The sequence below is a fragment of the Thamnophis sirtalis genome, unplaced genomic scaffold, assembly GCF_051295495.1.
Source record: "Thamnophis sirtalis isolate CommonGarterSnake01/CBP01778 unplaced genomic scaffold, rThaSir2_p1.2 scaffold_7, whole genome shotgun sequence".
Taxonomy (NCBI): Eukaryota; Metazoa; Chordata; class Lepidosauria; order Squamata; family Natricidae; genus Thamnophis; species Thamnophis sirtalis.
The window spans coordinates 75,695,405-75,712,656 of NW_028261387.1; the positions used below are offsets into that span (position 1 = coordinate 75,695,405).

General features: G+C 35.1%; 1 protein-coding gene across 2 annotated transcripts in view; it reads left to right on the forward strand.

The window, feature by feature from the left end:
• The window catches only part of ARFGEF2 (ARF guanine nucleotide exchange factor 2), a 47,448-nt gene that overhangs the window by 23,440 nt on the left and 6,756 nt on the right, over positions 1–17,252 (forward strand). For both annotated transcript variants that reach the window (XM_087720449.1, XM_087720450.1), the window contains 23 exons: positions 71–179; positions 802–1,003; positions 1,553–1,664; positions 2,642–2,847; positions 3,647–3,731; positions 3,821–3,992; positions 4,973–5,124; positions 5,492–5,620; positions 6,050–6,208; positions 7,098–7,245; positions 7,702–7,801; positions 8,400–8,440; positions 8,527–8,696; positions 9,703–9,854; positions 9,958–10,130; positions 11,203–11,363; positions 11,874–12,004; positions 12,105–12,234; positions 13,896–14,031; positions 15,324–15,462; positions 15,551–15,605; positions 15,881–15,989; positions 16,934–17,064. In XM_087720449.1, the coding sequence (XP_087576575.1) occupies positions 71–179; positions 802–1,003; positions 1,553–1,664; positions 2,642–2,847; positions 3,647–3,731; positions 3,821–3,992; positions 4,973–5,124; positions 5,492–5,620; positions 6,050–6,208; positions 7,098–7,245; positions 7,702–7,801; positions 8,400–8,440; positions 8,527–8,696; positions 9,703–9,854; positions 9,958–10,130; positions 11,203–11,363; positions 11,874–12,004; positions 12,105–12,234; positions 13,896–14,031; positions 15,324–15,462; positions 15,551–15,605; positions 15,881–15,989; positions 16,934–17,064 (3,102 nt within the window). The remainder of the gene's footprint in view (positions 1–70; positions 180–801; positions 1,004–1,552; positions 1,665–2,641; positions 2,848–3,646; positions 3,732–3,820; positions 3,993–4,972; positions 5,125–5,491; positions 5,621–6,049; positions 6,209–7,097; positions 7,246–7,701; positions 7,802–8,399; positions 8,441–8,526; positions 8,697–9,702; positions 9,855–9,957; positions 10,131–11,202; positions 11,364–11,873; positions 12,005–12,104; positions 12,235–13,895; positions 14,032–15,323; positions 15,463–15,550; positions 15,606–15,880; positions 15,990–16,933; positions 17,065–17,252) is intronic.

Here is a 17,252-nt window from a genome sequence, read left to right on the forward strand (position 1 = left end):
CTCTTGTTTTAAAATAAAGCTAATGACCATTTGCAGTATAGTTGATTGTTCCCCACTCTTTTGCATGTAGGAACTAAGTCTAAGGAAGAAAGGTCTTGAATGTTTGGTCTCTATTTTAAAGTGCATGGTTGAATGGAGCAAGGACCTATATGTGAATCCAAATCATCAAGCCAGCCTTGGTAAGAAATCCAAAAACATACTTACATATTTTTCTTGCTTTCCACTTATTAATTGAGTCTGGTTTCCTGATCACAGAGTTTCACAAAATTAGAATTTTCTATGGTAATTTTTATAGTGCTGCTTGAAGGAGGTGGAAGTAGGATATGCCAGTTTTTCTCTATTTTTCTCTTTTTGTGAGAAATATTGAGAAACGTTATAGGAATTGAAATTCAACATGTCTGGGGGTCAACGTTGTAGAGAAAGCTAAAATGCATTTTTATGAGATAGCTGGCTTCTAGTTTCGATTAACTAGCAACTTTTTGAATTTCTCAGTTTGGAACTATAGCATAGTTACAACCATGGTAAGATGGGTGGTCCATGAATTTTAAAAACAAACAAATAAACATAAGATTATGTATAATGACAAACAAATATTTTTCTCCTGGAGTTCCCACATATGAAAAGCCAGTTTACATCATCTTGAACTATTCGCTCTGTGGGCTATTGGGAAATTTGGAGATTGGGAATACTGGTAGATTTGCATCTTGATTTTTATAGTTCTGATTTAAGTATGTGCAGCAGTCTAAATACATTTCTCTCAGTTGTATGTAGATTTTGAGTATGTCTTTTTTTTATGTGCAGGCCCAGATAAATCTTCAGACCAAGAAATAGGGGAAGGAAGATGTTTGGAAATTGGAGGGCGAAGAAGCAGTGCAAGTTCTTTAGATTCAACTGTATCCTCAGGAATTGGGAGTGTTGGTATGCAGTCTGCTCTTGTTGATGATCCAGAACAATGTGAGGTCATCAAGCAACAAAAGGAGATAATTGAACATGGGATTGAACTGTAAGTTGAAATTAATGCTGGAGTAGTTTCCAATCAGTCTTTTCCTGATAGATGTGGAAAAGCAAACTTCCTCTGTTTCTCTGCCACAGAGAAAACTATGTGGATGTGTAAGTGAAGTCCCCAGTAATCAAGCTTAGTTTGATGGAGACTTTATATTCTGCAGTATTTTTAATTATACAGTACATTCTGAAAAGGGATTAGCTGAGGACAATGATGTGGGGAAATGCTTTAATAATATTTGTGCAGTCTGTAGAACCTTTTTAGAGTTAAAGAGTCTTTCTGTGCCACTTTAGGATGGATTGTGTAATAAACATAACTCATTTTCTAAGTTCACTCAACACATTGAGTCATAAACTCAGCTATGTTAGTATGGATTTCCATGATATGTCAACAAAGGCAGAGAAAGTAAGTTAAGTATGTTGCACATACAGTATATAACTTTCCTACTTCTGTTAAGCTTGTTTCATGAAGTCAGTCTTGCACCAAGAGTACAAGAGTCACAGTTTACACTTTTTCCTCTGCCTTCTGTGTCTTACCTCCATCAAATAGATTTAACAAGAAAGCCAAGAGAGGACTACAATATTTGCAAGAACAGGGAATGCTTGGAGAAACAGCTGAAGACATAGCACAGTTTTTTCATCAAGAAGAGCGCCTGTGTTATGTAAGGTTACATACATTAACAAAACCTTCTTCAAATTGCGAAAATTACATTTTCATGTGATTCTCGCAGGTTTTTGTTTTTCATGGTGTCACGGAATCTAAATATTAGACTAAATATTTACTAGTTGTATTCAGATGCTTCCTCTTACCAAAGCCTAAGAACATTGATGTCCAGTTTGGCAACAAGGTCACCACAACCCTCTTTGGAAGTTGTTACTCTGGCATTCACTTACGGAATCATTGTGAGGAATATACTGAGCATCTGACAGATGAAATTGCTCTGATTCTCTCCGCATCAGATCCTGGCCTTGATGTAGGGTTGATTCTGTTTCAGGACCTGTAGTCCCAAGGGTGGGAGGTCCCATCTCCTGGTTGTTTTCACAATAATGATACCTTCCTTGAGTCCTATGTATTTTAATTTTTGCATCTTTTCTGAGAATTCGTTTTTAATTTATTTTAAAATAGTTCATTACAGAATCACTTGCTGAGATGGGCAGGCATACAAATTGAATAAATAACATAAAGAACACACATACCTAAAATCTCTTAGAGCTTGTTAATGAGTTGTCTTGTTCTAATTTTATAGGCTCTTTTGATCAGATGCCAAGTAAGTTTGAAATGGTGTGACTGTTTACTTAGAAATAATATAATGCACATAAAAAGGAGAGGAGACATCCCATACACTGGCAGATTCACCTAAATTGTTTCCCCATATTTTGTTTATCTGTGTTGAGTATAATTAATAATGCTTGGATGTGGATCTCTCTCTCCCCCCCCAATTAAAACACATGATGATAGGCCCTTCAAATGGTGACTTCTATAGCAATAGTAATCAAATATGGTACTCTTGTATTCTATTTATATGTCCTACCAGTAGGAATAAAAATAATCCACAGCAACTAAGATTATAAAATTTTAAAAATGAAGCACTAATAACACTCTTTCTTCCATTTTTTTGTTTTTGTTTTCTCATGTTAGAGCCAAGTGGGAGAATTTCTGGGGGATAGTAACAAATTTAACAAGGCGGTGATGTATGGCTATGTAGACCTGCTTGATTTCTGTGGAAAGGACTTTGTCTCTGCTTTACGCATATTTCTGGAAGGATTTCGGTTACCTGGTGAAGCTCAGAAGATTGACAGACTAATGGAAAAGTTTGCTGCTAGATATATTGAATGCAACCAAGGGTAACTTGAAATATATGGTGTACGCTGTATAATACTTAAAGGGCTGAAAGAGATCAGGGAGACAAGGTGCAAGCCTACTCATGGAAGCTGTTTGATGACTTTAGACCAGTCACAAGACAGGAAATCTAATGAAGAAATACATAATGTTATAATGCAAGTGACTGCATTTTTTTAAAAAGCCTCCATTAAAGGAAAACTGAGGAGATGATTAGCTATGGCAATTGCCTTGCTATCTAGTTTCACAAAGCAGAACATGCTAATATTTCTTTTTTTAAAAAATAAGCACGTTACTTATCAGCTACCTCAATCTGGCATTCTCCAGATATGGTGGGAACTGACGTCCAGCCAACTTGGCTAATATACCCTCAAGACATATGGAGGTTTTCAAGTTAGAATTTGTTTTAGCGGTTTAAAATAAAATTGTGATTACATTTTTTCAGTTAGATACATATTTTAAATGTGGAAATGTTATTTCCCAATGCGAGCAAAATTATAGAAAATGATTTTTTTCTAGAGGTTTTCTGTTTATATTTTGTGGTAGTTCTTTAATAGGGTGAATTACTGAGATACAGTAGACATTCACAATTATCAAGTTCCTGTTTTTCTGTGCCGAAATTGGAAGAAAACCTGGAGAAACCTCCAGTTACAGATAATGAATAAACAATTTCAACTTTTCTGTATGAGTGACATTTTTAAAATGAGTATTTTCAATAAGAATCATTTTGTATATATGAAGGGGGTAATAGAGACAGAACTGTAATATTCTAAAATCCTGCTTTTTTTCTTCTTTTCTTTCCAGCCAAACTCTCTTTGCCAGTGCCGACACTGCTTATGTTTTAGCATATTCTATTATAATGCTGACAACAGACCTGCATAGCCCTCAGGTAAACATGTAAAGAAAGATGTTGCCAGACAGGTACGGTTGAGTTTCTAGGAACTTAAAATCTTCTTTACTGACGTTTGAATTTAACAGGTAAAGAATAAGATGACAAAAGAACAATACATTAAAATGAACCGTGGGATCAATGATAGCAAAGATCTTCCAGAAGAATATCTGTCTACAATTTATGATGAAATTGAAGGAAAGAAGATTGCAATGAAGGACACAAAAGAATATTCAATCACAACCAAATCTACTAAACCGAGTATGACTTTTTCCTCTAAAAAAATCTTAGCTTTTCTTAGTATGCCATTACTGTGTGGATTAAGCAATTAAATTGTTGTGAGTTAGCCAAATTTTCATTTGTTAACACTGGGCCAACATAATTTGTAGCCACTGTTATCTCCTAAATGGTAACGTAAAATATCTACTAAAACTTCTTGGATGAAGAATGTTTACAAGATTTAAAATCATTCTTTTAAAAACTTGAATCTAACCTGGCCTTTGGTGTGCAGAAGTAGCCTCTTCTTTTACCTGATCCTCTGGCATTGCTTGGGAGTCAACTTGGAGACTCCCTCCCCTTCTACCTGCCACCTCTTCTAGCCTGGACAGTTGATCCTCAGGATAGGAAAGGGAACAGGCAGGGGACTAGGGATGAATTCTAGCAAATGGCTAGACCCTGGGTCTGTTTTATGTTCCTTCCACATCACAAATCTCACGTTATCACTTAAGAAATATCGGGCAGTTTTGAGAATGAGATTATTCCAGTGGAGGTTGCTACTGTTACACTTCTGTTTGAAAAGGTAGGGTATCTGATAATAGAGAGTAGTAATCCAGAATGAGAAACAACAATGGAAGCCAATATTAAAGATTGTAGGAGTTTCCAGGAGCACTTAGGGCCTGTTTGTAATAGAAGAATAACTTTAAACAATAAGTTAACGATTGTAACTTATCTTTAGAGTGTATTGGTGATTTTATTGCTTACAGATAATCCTTGACTTAAAGTCTGAAATGGTATAGAATCTCCTGCTTGAGCAGTAGGTTGGACTACAAGACCTCCCAGGTCCCTTCCAACTCTACTCTGATTGACATGATCAAAATTGAGTCCAAAATTTCTGCTTCTAAGTTGGGATTCTTTGGGAATGTAGAAAGTATATCTTTTCCTAAGGTCTATATGCTGCCTTGTTTAGAGTTGTGTGTGTGTGAGTGTTTAAAAACACATCTGGGTAACAAGATATTTTTCAGGTGTAGCCAATGAGAAGCAGCGACGGTTGTTATACAATCTAGAAATGGAACAAATGGCAAAGACTGCGAAAGCCCTCATGGAGGCAGTAAGCCATGCAAAGGCACCCTTTACTAGTGCAACCCATCTGGATCATGTCAGACCTATGTTCAAAGTAAGTGTGCAGTTAAACTTAAAGGTATTTAATACGGTTTTCAAATATGCCAAATGTAAAACTGAAATTATATCAGCAAAGTGTCTATTTAATAAGTGGGGCATTTAGAATATTCAGTGACCCATCATGAGTGTAAAAGACAGGCTGGAAATAATGGAAACAATGTATTAGATATAATATATTAGACTTTGCTATAGGCAAAATTAAAAAAAACATATTTAAAAACTTATTTTATTTCCTGGTTTAAGGTTAGGGTTAGGAGAAGCAGTCACTTTTGTCTTTATACTAGATTGTTCTTTGGTGCAAGATGCATTTATATGATAATAAATTTAAAACTATTTATTTTTCTCTACCCTTTCAACGTTAGCTTGTATGGACTCCATTACTTGCTGCTTATAGTGTTGGTCTTCAGAACTGTGATGATACTGAAGTGGCCTCATTATGCTTAGAAGGAATACGATGTGCTATCCGAATAGCCTGCATTTTTGGCATGCAGGTTGGTATAGTGTTGTCTTATGCATACTGTATCCTATGTTAAACATTCTGAAATTACCAAAAGAATATTTCTTAGCCTTGGTCTAAAGCTATGTAAAAATCTAGCAGTTAGAGGATGTGCCTGATATGCCAAACCCCAGATTAAATCTTTGGCTTCTCAGAGGGTAGAAAAACTCCTCTGTGGAGCCTTGTAGAAAAATTACCTGACTATTACTTACCGTATCCGACTGGATATGATTTATGGCAGTTTTCTCTTTAATTCCATTAATTCAAATATTTCTATGTTTCATATACTCCCATTCACATCTGCATATCAGGCTACCATGCTTAGCTAGCCTTAGATAACTTTGTTATATAAGCCCATATGATTTCTTTTGAGGAAAATTTTTATTACAATGGCTTGTTTCAACTTTGGTTTTTTATATTTTAGCTTGAGCGAGATGCTTATGTTCAGGCACTTGCTCGCTTTTCCTTGTTGACTGCCAGCTCCAGCATCACAGAAATGAAGCAGAAGAACATAGATACAATTAAAACACTTATTACAGTGGCACACACTGATGGCAATTATCTGGGAAATTCTTGGCATGAGGTAAATCATCACCATTTGCAACGGTTTTTTTTTTTTTTTTTGCTGGTTTCACATATTTATGTCCAGTTCCTGGCAAAAAATTCCCACTGAAGAAAATGATTTGCTTAATGACCACCACATTTGTTTAACAAAAGCTGCAAAAAATCAGGTCCAGTTGCATTATTGCATGATTTAATAATTGATTGCCTTATGATTGCAATTCCAAGCTCATTTATGGCCATAAGTCAAGGATTACCTGTAAGATGCTATTTACCAACTTAGAACAGAGGAGTGGGCAGAGCAGGCATATTGTGGAATTCCAGCTGGTGGGGTACAGAAGTGCCTTCTCTGCCAGGGCTCCTGCCCTTTGAAACATGTGGCCTAAGGTGAGATTTGCTACCATCCTCCCAACTGTTTATAAGGGCCTGAAGATCTGCTTCTGCCAGCTGGCTTGGGGTGTAATGGGGAAATATCACGTTGGAAATGGTTGATAGATCCCACCTTCCCCCCATACATTCTGTGCCCTCCCTTCCCCATTTATCAGTCATAACCTGTATTTTTATTGTGCTTAAATATATACATATTTTTATGGATTTATTGCTTTTAATGGTGTAAGTTGCCCACAGTCTCCTCACAGCGATAGCCAGCAAATACAACTAGCTAGCAATATCATTAAGTCCATAAAATAGATGGGCAAATAGATTTCTACCTATTTTTGGAGACTAGAGGAAAAGGTTTAAGAGATAAAGTGGGTGCCATAAGTTATAACACCAAAAAATAGGAAAAATCAAGCCAAAATTTGAAACTATATAATACATTTAAAATAGGAATTTACCTTACATTTTGGAAGTTCTTCACTTAGAAAGTTTGTTGTTATTAGATTTAATAATACTGAATTTGCTTTCATTAGATTCTAAAATGTATCAGCCAGCTGGAGTTAGCACAGCTGATAGGAACTGGAGTTAAAACACGCTATCTCTCTGGGTCTGGTCGTGAGAGGGAAGGGAGTCTCAAAGGTTTCACATCTGGAGGAGAAGATTTCATGGGACTTGGACTGGGTGAGAGTTTGACTCCCTTCTTAGACCTATAGTTATACTATTCTGTGAGAGCATTTTGTCAATGCAGTAAATGCTCAGTTTTTTTTATTTCTAATGGATCTAGCTATTTCAACCTAATTGCACAAATGTTTTTAATGCAATTTATGATAATAAACATAAGAAATTGAACACACATTATAAATCATTTTTCATCTTAACGTTAGTCATGTTGTCATTCTATGAACCGCTAGAACTAAAGTCCCCTTAGCAGCTGAATCACATGTAATTTTTACATGCAATATAAAATGTAATATATTAAAATGGTCACCTCAGTCAGACAGTTTTGTAATTTTTTCAACATTTCCTGCTATTTTTCCAAATGTTGAAAATATATTGAATCAGAGTGAAATAGCCTTATAATGGATCCTAATAGTGACTTATCTTTTATATATAACATCTTAATTTTGGTCTTTTTAGGTAACTTTGTTGGTGGAAGTGTTGATAGAAGACAAATAGCCTGCATTCAGGAATCTGTGGGAGAAACCAGTTCTCAAAGTGTGGTGGTAGCAGTGGACAGGTATAGTATTGTTACTGAATGAAGTATGATAAATTATTTCAGTATGATGTAACATTGATTTTGGGATTCACATACTATTTAAATACTTTTTAAATAAATAAATAGTATCACAATTTGGTTATATTTCAGTCAAAATATGAGATTTAACATTGGAGAAAATGTTAATTGTTGTTTAGTTGTTTTAGTTTTTCACACTAAACGACAGTTGCAACATCCCCATAATCATGTGATCAAAATTCAGATACTAAATCATATTTATAACGATTGCAGCGTCCCAGGGTCATGTGATCACCTTTTACGACTTTCTGACAAGCAAAGTCAATGAGGAAAACAGTTTCGTTTAATATGTTGCTAACTTAACAACTGCAGTGCTTCACTTAACAACTGTGGCAAGAAAGGTCAAAAAATTGGGCAAAACTTACTTAACAATTATCTTATTTAGCAACAGAAATTTTGGGCTCAGTTGTGGTCATAGGTCAAGGACTACCTGTACTATATAGAAATTCTGTTTCTTCAGTATAGTATCAAATTCAGTATTGTACCATGTATTTAATATTCTGTATATTGAGGATTAATACTGCTTCTCTGCTTTTCATAGGATATTCACTGGTTCTACTAGACTAGATGGAAATGCTATAGGTATGTTGTAAAAATTTCTGATGAAATGAACAATAACTTTATCAGACCTTATCATATTTTACATGTCTTATTTCTTAATCTTATAGTTGATTTTGTTCGATGGCTGTGTGCGGTTTCCATGGATGAGTTGGCTTCCCCTCACCATCCCCGGATGTTTAGCTTACAGAAAATAGTTGAAATCTCCTATTATAACATGAATAGAATTAGACTGCAGTGGTCCAGAATATGGCATGTAATTGGAGATCACTTTAACAAGGTATGTTAAATTTTAAACACTGCAAAACTTATTTGATACAATTTAGATATGAAAATCAATTTGTATGTACTTGTTTTAATTTAAGACTTATAAGTTTTTGTAGCAAGTTCCTGTACCTGATGGAATACTGATTTGCATTATAAAATGTTGACATGGAATTTTATTTTTTTATTTATTTATTAATACTTATAGGCCGCCCTTTTCCCTGAGGGGACTCAGGGCGGCTTACATAAAATCATTATAGTGTACCCTGCGCAGCTCATACATGGATCATGACAGAAAATGTCAATTTTTACAGGGATTCGAGTCTTTCAGCCTGGAGAATTTACGTAGCAGATTGGCAAAATTACACATTACTTGTATAAATACCTAATGTCTGTTGCCTGTAATTTTATTCTAAATTTTCTTGTGATTTTAAGATGGGAAGCTCAATATAATTGCATTTAAATAAAATGTAATACTGCAATAACTCCAGTAATGTAATCCATAATTTCAAATTTCATAGTGTGATGAATAATTATTATGAAGATGTTTGCCTTAGAAATAAGGCAAGAAAGAATTTAATGTGCTAAAAGCTTTTAATTATATGTAAAATTCACTTTTATAGCATGTAAAAGTATACATGGCATAAAATGCTTCTATAATTAAAATTACTGTACTGTAATTACATTAACTGTAGTACTGTTCTGTACTACAATGTTTATTTTTTTATTCTATGTGTAATTTGCCTTAAGCTACTAATATTTTAAGATTACTTAGGCTTGAGTACTTAGCATTTATATAGTTGTATCTTGATTAGAATTATATCAATAGAATTTCCTGCAAAAATACAAGTTTAGGATTACGATGATCCTTTTTGAAGAGCTTCAAATCTGGATTTATTCTGATTTATGTCTGTTGCCTAAAGTCAAAGACAGTTACAACAGATGGAAGCATTGAATTTCAGTAGTCTGATCTATCTAGGATTATTCTTCTTTAAGGGAATTCCTGTTTTTCTCATTTATAGGTTGGCTGCAATCCTAATGAAGATGTGGCAATTTTTGCAGTTGATTCTTTGAGGCAACTGTCCATGAAGTTTCTTGAAAAGGGGGAGTTAGCCAATTTTCGATTTCAGAAAGACTTTTTGAGGCCTTTTGAGCATATCATGAAGAAGAACAGGTCTGTTATGCATCTTGTAATGTAAATGTTTTCTTTTGCTTATTTAGTATATATTAATGCTGTGCAGAAAAAGTTCTCTAATAAAATAGTATTTTCTCTTTAGATCCCCAACTATTCGGGACATGGTAATACGCTGTATTACTCAGATGGTGAACTCTCAAGCTGCTAATATTCGCTCAGGGTGGAAAAATATGTTTGCAGTGTTTCATCAAGCAGCATCTGATCATGATGGGAATATTGTGGAGTTGGCATTCCAGACAGCAGCACATATAGTTAGTAAGTAAATGTTATGAAAACTAATATCCTCAAATCAATAATGACCATATTTATATAGTAGAAATACCATATTTTTCTCACTGTAAAATGCACCGGACCATAAGACACACATTAGCTTTAGAGAAGGAAAACAAGAAAAAAAATATCTGTCTCTGCCTCCCAGCATCCATCTGGTATTCATCTAATTAGCGTCCCAGCAGCAAACAGTCTGATCAACTTCAGCATGTTATTGCAGCCCCAACATGTGGCTCGTTAGGGTTCCGTTGCACCCACTACTGGTCAACTGAACTGAGCTGTTGCTACCGCTGAGGAACACTGCAGTCTTCGCTACTGAACAGCTGATTGACGGTTGTATCGACCTCCCAGAATACTGCTGATCACCTGTTCTAAGCGACAGGGATCGCCGCCACCGATCGCCATGCTGCCGTTGCCATTCAGCGGCGGTGAAAAGTATTCTGGGAGGCTGATCCAACCGCCAATCAGCTACTTGGCAGTGAAGGCTCCAGTGTTTTCTCTGGCGACGATGGCTGTGGTGACAGGCGGCAAATTCCACTGCCACACCAACCCCCCTCCCCCCCTCGCTGCAATATCCGCTCTATAAGACGCACAGACATTTTCACCCACATTTTTTGAGGGAGGAAGTGTGTCTTAGAGTGTGTAAAATATGGTAATGAAATTTGAAATATACTGTTTTCTTGGGTATGCTACACATGTATTTCTCATTTCTCATGAGTATGGGCTTGGTGTCAGTTCTCTTCAGACTGTTCAGATTACTGTACGAGAAAATTCACTGAAAAAAGAATGATTACATTTGCATGAAACTAATTTGTTACTTGGTTGCCACTGTCTACTTGCTGGGCCATGTAAATATAATTAATTACAACTTGTAAGATATGCAGGCTTGATATAGCTGGTCAGTTTTCAAAACAGATTCTTTGACTTTTTATTATTATATCAAAGATAAATGTTTCTTTCTAATTCATATGGTTTCCTTGAGCATCAACTACCCAAGATATCCCATAGTAATGTATTTTTTTTAATGGCTTGTTTTTCCTTTCATTTTCTTCTACAGCTACTATCTTTCAACAGCATTTTCCTGCAGCCATAGATTCATTCCAGGATGCTGTCAAATGTTTATCAGAGTTTGCCTGCAACGCCTCCTTTCCTGATACCAGTATGGAAGCAATTAGACTTATTCGTTACTGTGCAAAATATGTTTCTGAAAGACCACAGGTATTTCTTTTAATTTTTATTTCTCTGGATTTTTAAACTCCAAATTAATATTTCAAGAGAACTTTTAGAATTTTTTCCATTATTTCTTTCCTTTTTAAAACTCCAGCAATTTTTAGGACCAGTGCTTACTGGTTTTTCCTTTTAAAACTGAAACTTGCCATTATTGACTTTAAACTTGTTTACAGTTCTGGCTGGAGAATACCAATATCATGAATTACGAAACTATACTTTTAGTGAATGAATAATATATTTTAAAATATAATTTAAGAAGGCTTGTGTCTCCTAACTAATTACAAATATATTTATAAATAAATACATTGTAAAACATGTTTCAATTTAAATTTTGTTTTACAGGAAACATGAATTTGTTGTAAAATGTAGATTTACCTGCATTTAAAGTCTTTTAAAAACATTTTCTAATTTTGTTTACCTTTTTTATCAATTGTGCAGCAAGATCTGATTAAATGGCACTGTATTTATACTGATTTACCAGCTCTCATCTGTTCACAGGTTTTGAGAGAATATACAAGTGATGACATGAATGTAGCAACTGGAGACAGGGTTTGGGTTAGAGGATGGTTCCCTATTTTGTTCGAACTTTCTTGTATCATCAATCGGTGCAAGCTAGATGTGCGGACAAGGTAATGAAATGTTGTGATTATAATTGTTAATAAAACATATTTTCTCTTCATTCTTTTCCCAAAAGATAAATTTTTGATAGCTGTTTTTCTCACATTGTAGGGGTCTAACAGTTATGTTTGAAATCATGAAGAGCTATGGCCAAACATTTGAAAAGCACTGGTGGCAAGATCTATTTCGAATTGTATTTAGAATATTTGACAACATGAAGCTTCCAGAGCTGCAAACAGAGGTATTGAAAGCAACGCTGTATTATCTAATTAGTTTAGAATGCTTTAAAAAGTTACATAAAACAAGAATAACAGCCAAATATAATAATATGTTTCTGATGTTTTGTTTGAGAAAAGAAAGGCTTTAAAATTAAAACATTTAATCTAGTATTTTCCCTGTATGTTAAAGTTTAATTGCCACAATCCCTAGTTACCACAGTTCTAATATTCAAAATTACAAGAGTTGGAACAAGGCAACTGGTTGGAATAAGCTAAGTTATAAGGCTTTTGTAGTGGAGAGAATACATCTAGCAAACAAAATTAAGACTAATTCCCCCATCACACCCCTCTATCTTTTAGATAGGACCCAGGTCAAATCCAGTTCATCTCTTTGCCTAATCCCATCATACCAAAATTGAGCCTCCCTGCTCCAGACAAAGCCCCACTGTATTCCCCTTTAAAGCAAAGAAGGGTCATTTTGCCTGATAATAGAACTGACTCCAAAGACACTTATAAGGGCTGGCCTAGCTTCCCCTAGCTTCAGCTAATTGTTGTGGTCCGGTGGTGGCCTGCAGAGCTGGCAGCAGCGTCAGACAGTGAGGAGGTTGGGGAGGAACATGGGCCAGGCCTGGAGTCTGGGGAAGGCTCGGACGAGCCTCTGCGTTGGAGGCAGAGAGGGGGCCAGGCCCATCTGGGAGTTATGTGCTGCTTCCGGAGCCTCCAGTGTCTGACATCAGCGAGGCAGAGGTACAGGGGGAGCCTATTCTCAGTGCGCGCATGTGCAGACTTCCAGAAGGCAAGAGCAGTTAAGACAAAAGGGGCAACTCAGGAGTAAGGCTTGAAGATGATTGGCCCTTCCCATAAGACATAAAGGAGGAGCAAAGGGACGTGAGTCTTTGCAGGAAGCAACTTTATTCTGGTCGGTTTAAACTCTGAAGCTCTGTTTTGACTCTGTGCTTCGTTTGGCCTTGCAAAACTAATTGGCAATTAGGTCTTTGGCAGCGTTTCAAGGGAGATAAAGGTGGGTGCTTATCAGTCTTATCCAGAAAGACTGTGGAAGATTTCTGTCGGACTATTCACAAACTCTTTGTGACTCATTACGGGCTGTGAATGAACATAATTCACAGCCGTTGAAATAAAAAGAGGATTTTGGGGACTAAGGGTGTGATTTTTACTATCTCAAGAAGCCTAGGTCAGAACACCAATCAAATTCCTAAGGTTTCCAACCTCTATAAAATATTTTCCTTTTCCATTTTTCAGGATCCCTCTTTCTTATAAAGGAGCCATGCCATCTAATAATAATTGTAATAAACATAGTGCTTTCTTTTGTGCTCTTTCTTCAGAGTGAATAAATCCACAACACTTAGTTTGACCTGGTATGTGAAAGTATATAGTGATGGTTTTCATTCTTTAGTTCTTGAATCTTTGTCAAGTGGAAAGGAAATATCAGGCACTCTGTTCTTCAGATAGCCCTCCAGTTATCATTTACATGGCAATATATGGTGATTCCTTGGCTAATTTTTTTTAAAAGAATAAATCCTAGCATTTGTACTATTGATATAAGGAGAGGTGAATTTGTAAACACAGGTAAACTAAATATTTTTATTAAAGTGATTATTATATAATCAGAACCCTTCCCTGTTAGCAATCAGAAACATACGACCTTTGATTCTTGTCTCCATAGAAATCTGAATGGATGACTACTACCTGTAATCATGCACTTTATGCAATCTGTGATGTATTTACCCAGTTCTATGAAGCTCTGAATGAAATTCTTCTTGCTGACATATTTACACAGTTACACTGGTGTGTAAAACAAGGTAGCTTATTTACATATGTGTCACTTTATTCTGAATGAATATTTTGGGAGCAGCTGTGTGTGAAATTAATCTTCCTCTTTTTCCTCCATACTTCCTTGCATTTCTAAAAAAGGATGAATCTGAAAAAAACTTTTTTAAAAAAAAAAGACAAATTACAGTGAAAAAGAACAGCATAGGTTTTCTGTTTTGCTAATGTGGTATTGTATTGATAACAATATCTCTTCCTTATTGCTTCTTTAACAAATTATTTATTGCATAGCATGTTCTTTCAGTAATCTAGGAAATGGTCTTAAATGCTGTTACTTGTTAAATATTGCACATGTTAGTTTAAATAATTTTTACAAATGTCAACATTTTTTGTTTGCAATCAAGCTGCAGAAGTAAATTCTTATTTGAAAAATGAACTCAACCACTTTATATATACTTTAAAGCCATGTTTAAATAAAAGGGTTTGCAGATTTTAAAAAGAACAAACCTGTTCGTTGCCATGAAAAGAGACAAAGAATGGCTTTTGCAGTTCTATTACATTCCATTTTCTCCTTTAAAAAAAAATCATTGTGAGCATTTTTTTTGCCCCTTCTCATATGTGCAATATGAGACAAAGGTAGTCATAGTCTCACACCAAAAAATACTTGCAGCTTTTGGTTTAGATTTTCTATATCACAACATTGCTGGAGTGCAAATATATTTTGGTGCAAGGACCAAAGGATAATATAAAGCTATTATCAGATTTGGAATAGTATACTTTTTCTTTTCTTCCTTCTGTTCCTTGAAACAGTTTATCCTCTTGCTTCTTAATATTAGCCATGGTTTTCTTCTTTTATATTTATAGTTTTGGGGTACAGGGATATGTGTGGAATAAATTTAAGCAACCAAGCATGGTTCTTATTTGGGTTCCATAAAAAAAATACCCAGACTTTGAAACCATTGAAATCTGCGAGTAGTTTGTTCCATTGATTTCAATGGAAAGTAAGTACAGCTTTTTGTTTTGTTTTAAAATGGACTTTGGATTATGTTTTCAGGGAACTGAATGATTAGTAAGCACCATAATTCTGTATTAGTATAACTATATGAAGAATGTTGGGTAATCAAATGGTTGGGAACTATTTTGGAGGAGAAAGATAGAAGTATCAAACTCTCACTAACTATCAACTTATTTTCAGTTGTGCAATAGACTTATCACATTTGGAACCATCTTATAGCACAACTAGTTGTCAACTCAAACTGTACAAGTCTCTGATGTTCTTGTGATAAATGTTCTTGCTTTCATTTGTGATTTATTTTTTCTGTAGACAATGAACAGTTGGCTCGATCAGGTACGAACTGCTTAGAAAGTCTGGTAATATTAAATGGGGAAAAATTCAGTCCTGAAGTTTGGGACCAAACCTGCAATTGTATGCTAGACATCTTCAAAACTACCATTCCTCATGTGTGAGTGTACAATATTTCTTTAATATAAATTATGCCAGTGTTTTACATTTCAGCACTATTATCTGATTTAAGTATTTCTTTTTTGAAGTTTGCTGACATGGAGGCCAGCAGGGATGGAAGATGATTCATCTGAAAAACACCTGGTACGTGCTTTAGTTTTTTACCTACTAAAGATACATGTGACAGCTTCACATTTATTGACATTTCACATGGAAATCAAAATTACAAGACTATTCATTTTCCTGTTTCTTAGAATCTGTATTCCAAGGTATTAATCACATAAACAAAGGAAAAATAATGCCAAGGAGCAGCTATATTATACTTTTATTGTGAAATGTCTGAAAAATTTAAACTGTCTTGAAACTGAGATTTGTGACTAAGATGTAAAAGAGGTTAACACAGATGTATTTTCTATTAGGAGGTAGACCTGGATCGCCAGTCTTTAAGTAGTAAAAATGCTTCAGAAAGAGGGCAGAGCCAGTTTTCAAATCCCACAGATGACAGCTGGAAAGGAGGCCCTTATTCAAGTAAGTTTGCATCTCACACATTGATGCATATATTTTTATTCCAGCCCTTTGGAAGGTAAATCTTCAGCACAAATTAAGAAGTGCAAGTACGTTTGCAGCAGCAGCTACATCCAATTTTTGGTAGATGAAGATACTGTTGTTGCTCCCAGAGTCTCATATTTGATTTTATAATATTACAAAGGGTGAGAGAAACAATTGTGGCAATTTACCACAAATTGTTTTATTCACCATGATTCTGCCTGCCCTGTAAATGCTTTGAGGAAGCACTTGCTTAAGGCCTGTCAGTGCAATATGTAGGGCTTCTCTGTGACAAACCTCAAAATCTTGGAATATGTTGTCTTGAGAAATAATTGGCTCTGAAAATTTTCCTTTTAAAGTAAATGTTTGATCTGAGATCATGGTTGCTCATGATTTTATCCACATTGTGTTGGTTGGTTTTAGGGCTCAGAGTTTTACTTTGGATTATTTTATGTTTTAGTGTTAACTGTCCAAAGTTATTTGAATGGTGTAGTATAAAGATAGTTTCATTCAGTAATGATATAAATAAGATAAGATATTCTCTACATCATCTTGACTGAACCAATTTTTAGAACAGTTTCTCAAAATCAGATTATGCTGGTTGATTGTTTCAGCCTGGTTAATTTAATGCCTAAGTTTAAAAGGCCATATAAGTAATAAACAATTTTGCTTTTTCACATGTGCATGTCATGTAATTCTGCCATGGGTTTATTTTTAAAATATATTAAAGAAAATGGCATGGAAACTATTTAGAGATTTATTTATTTTTACCAACAACACAGTAGTAGAAGAAATACATGTGTGCCTTAATCTCTTAAAAACTAATGAGTAGTGTGCACATGGAAATCTTGTTAAAAGGGATTGAGGCTTTGAAGTACGAAAATTATTTTTTTAGAGTAAAATCTAAATATGATATATTATTTCAGACCAAAAACTCTTTGCCAGCCTCCTCATAAAATGTGTGGTCCAGCTGGAATTGATTCAGACAATTGACAATATAGTATTTTACCCAGCAACAAGTAAGAAAGAAGATGCTGAACATTTGGCTGCTGCTCAGGTAAGAAATCTGCTTCTTTGATTAACAGAGCACTCTCTGCTCTCATTGTGTAGATGTGAGATTCAGTGATCAAAATATTAATCTATTCAAATATATTTGAATTCAGTTCAAAACTAGGATCTGCTCTATTGAAACTTTTCTGGAAACTATGTAATGCTCTTTAAAGGTTAAACCCTTGTAACCTGCGT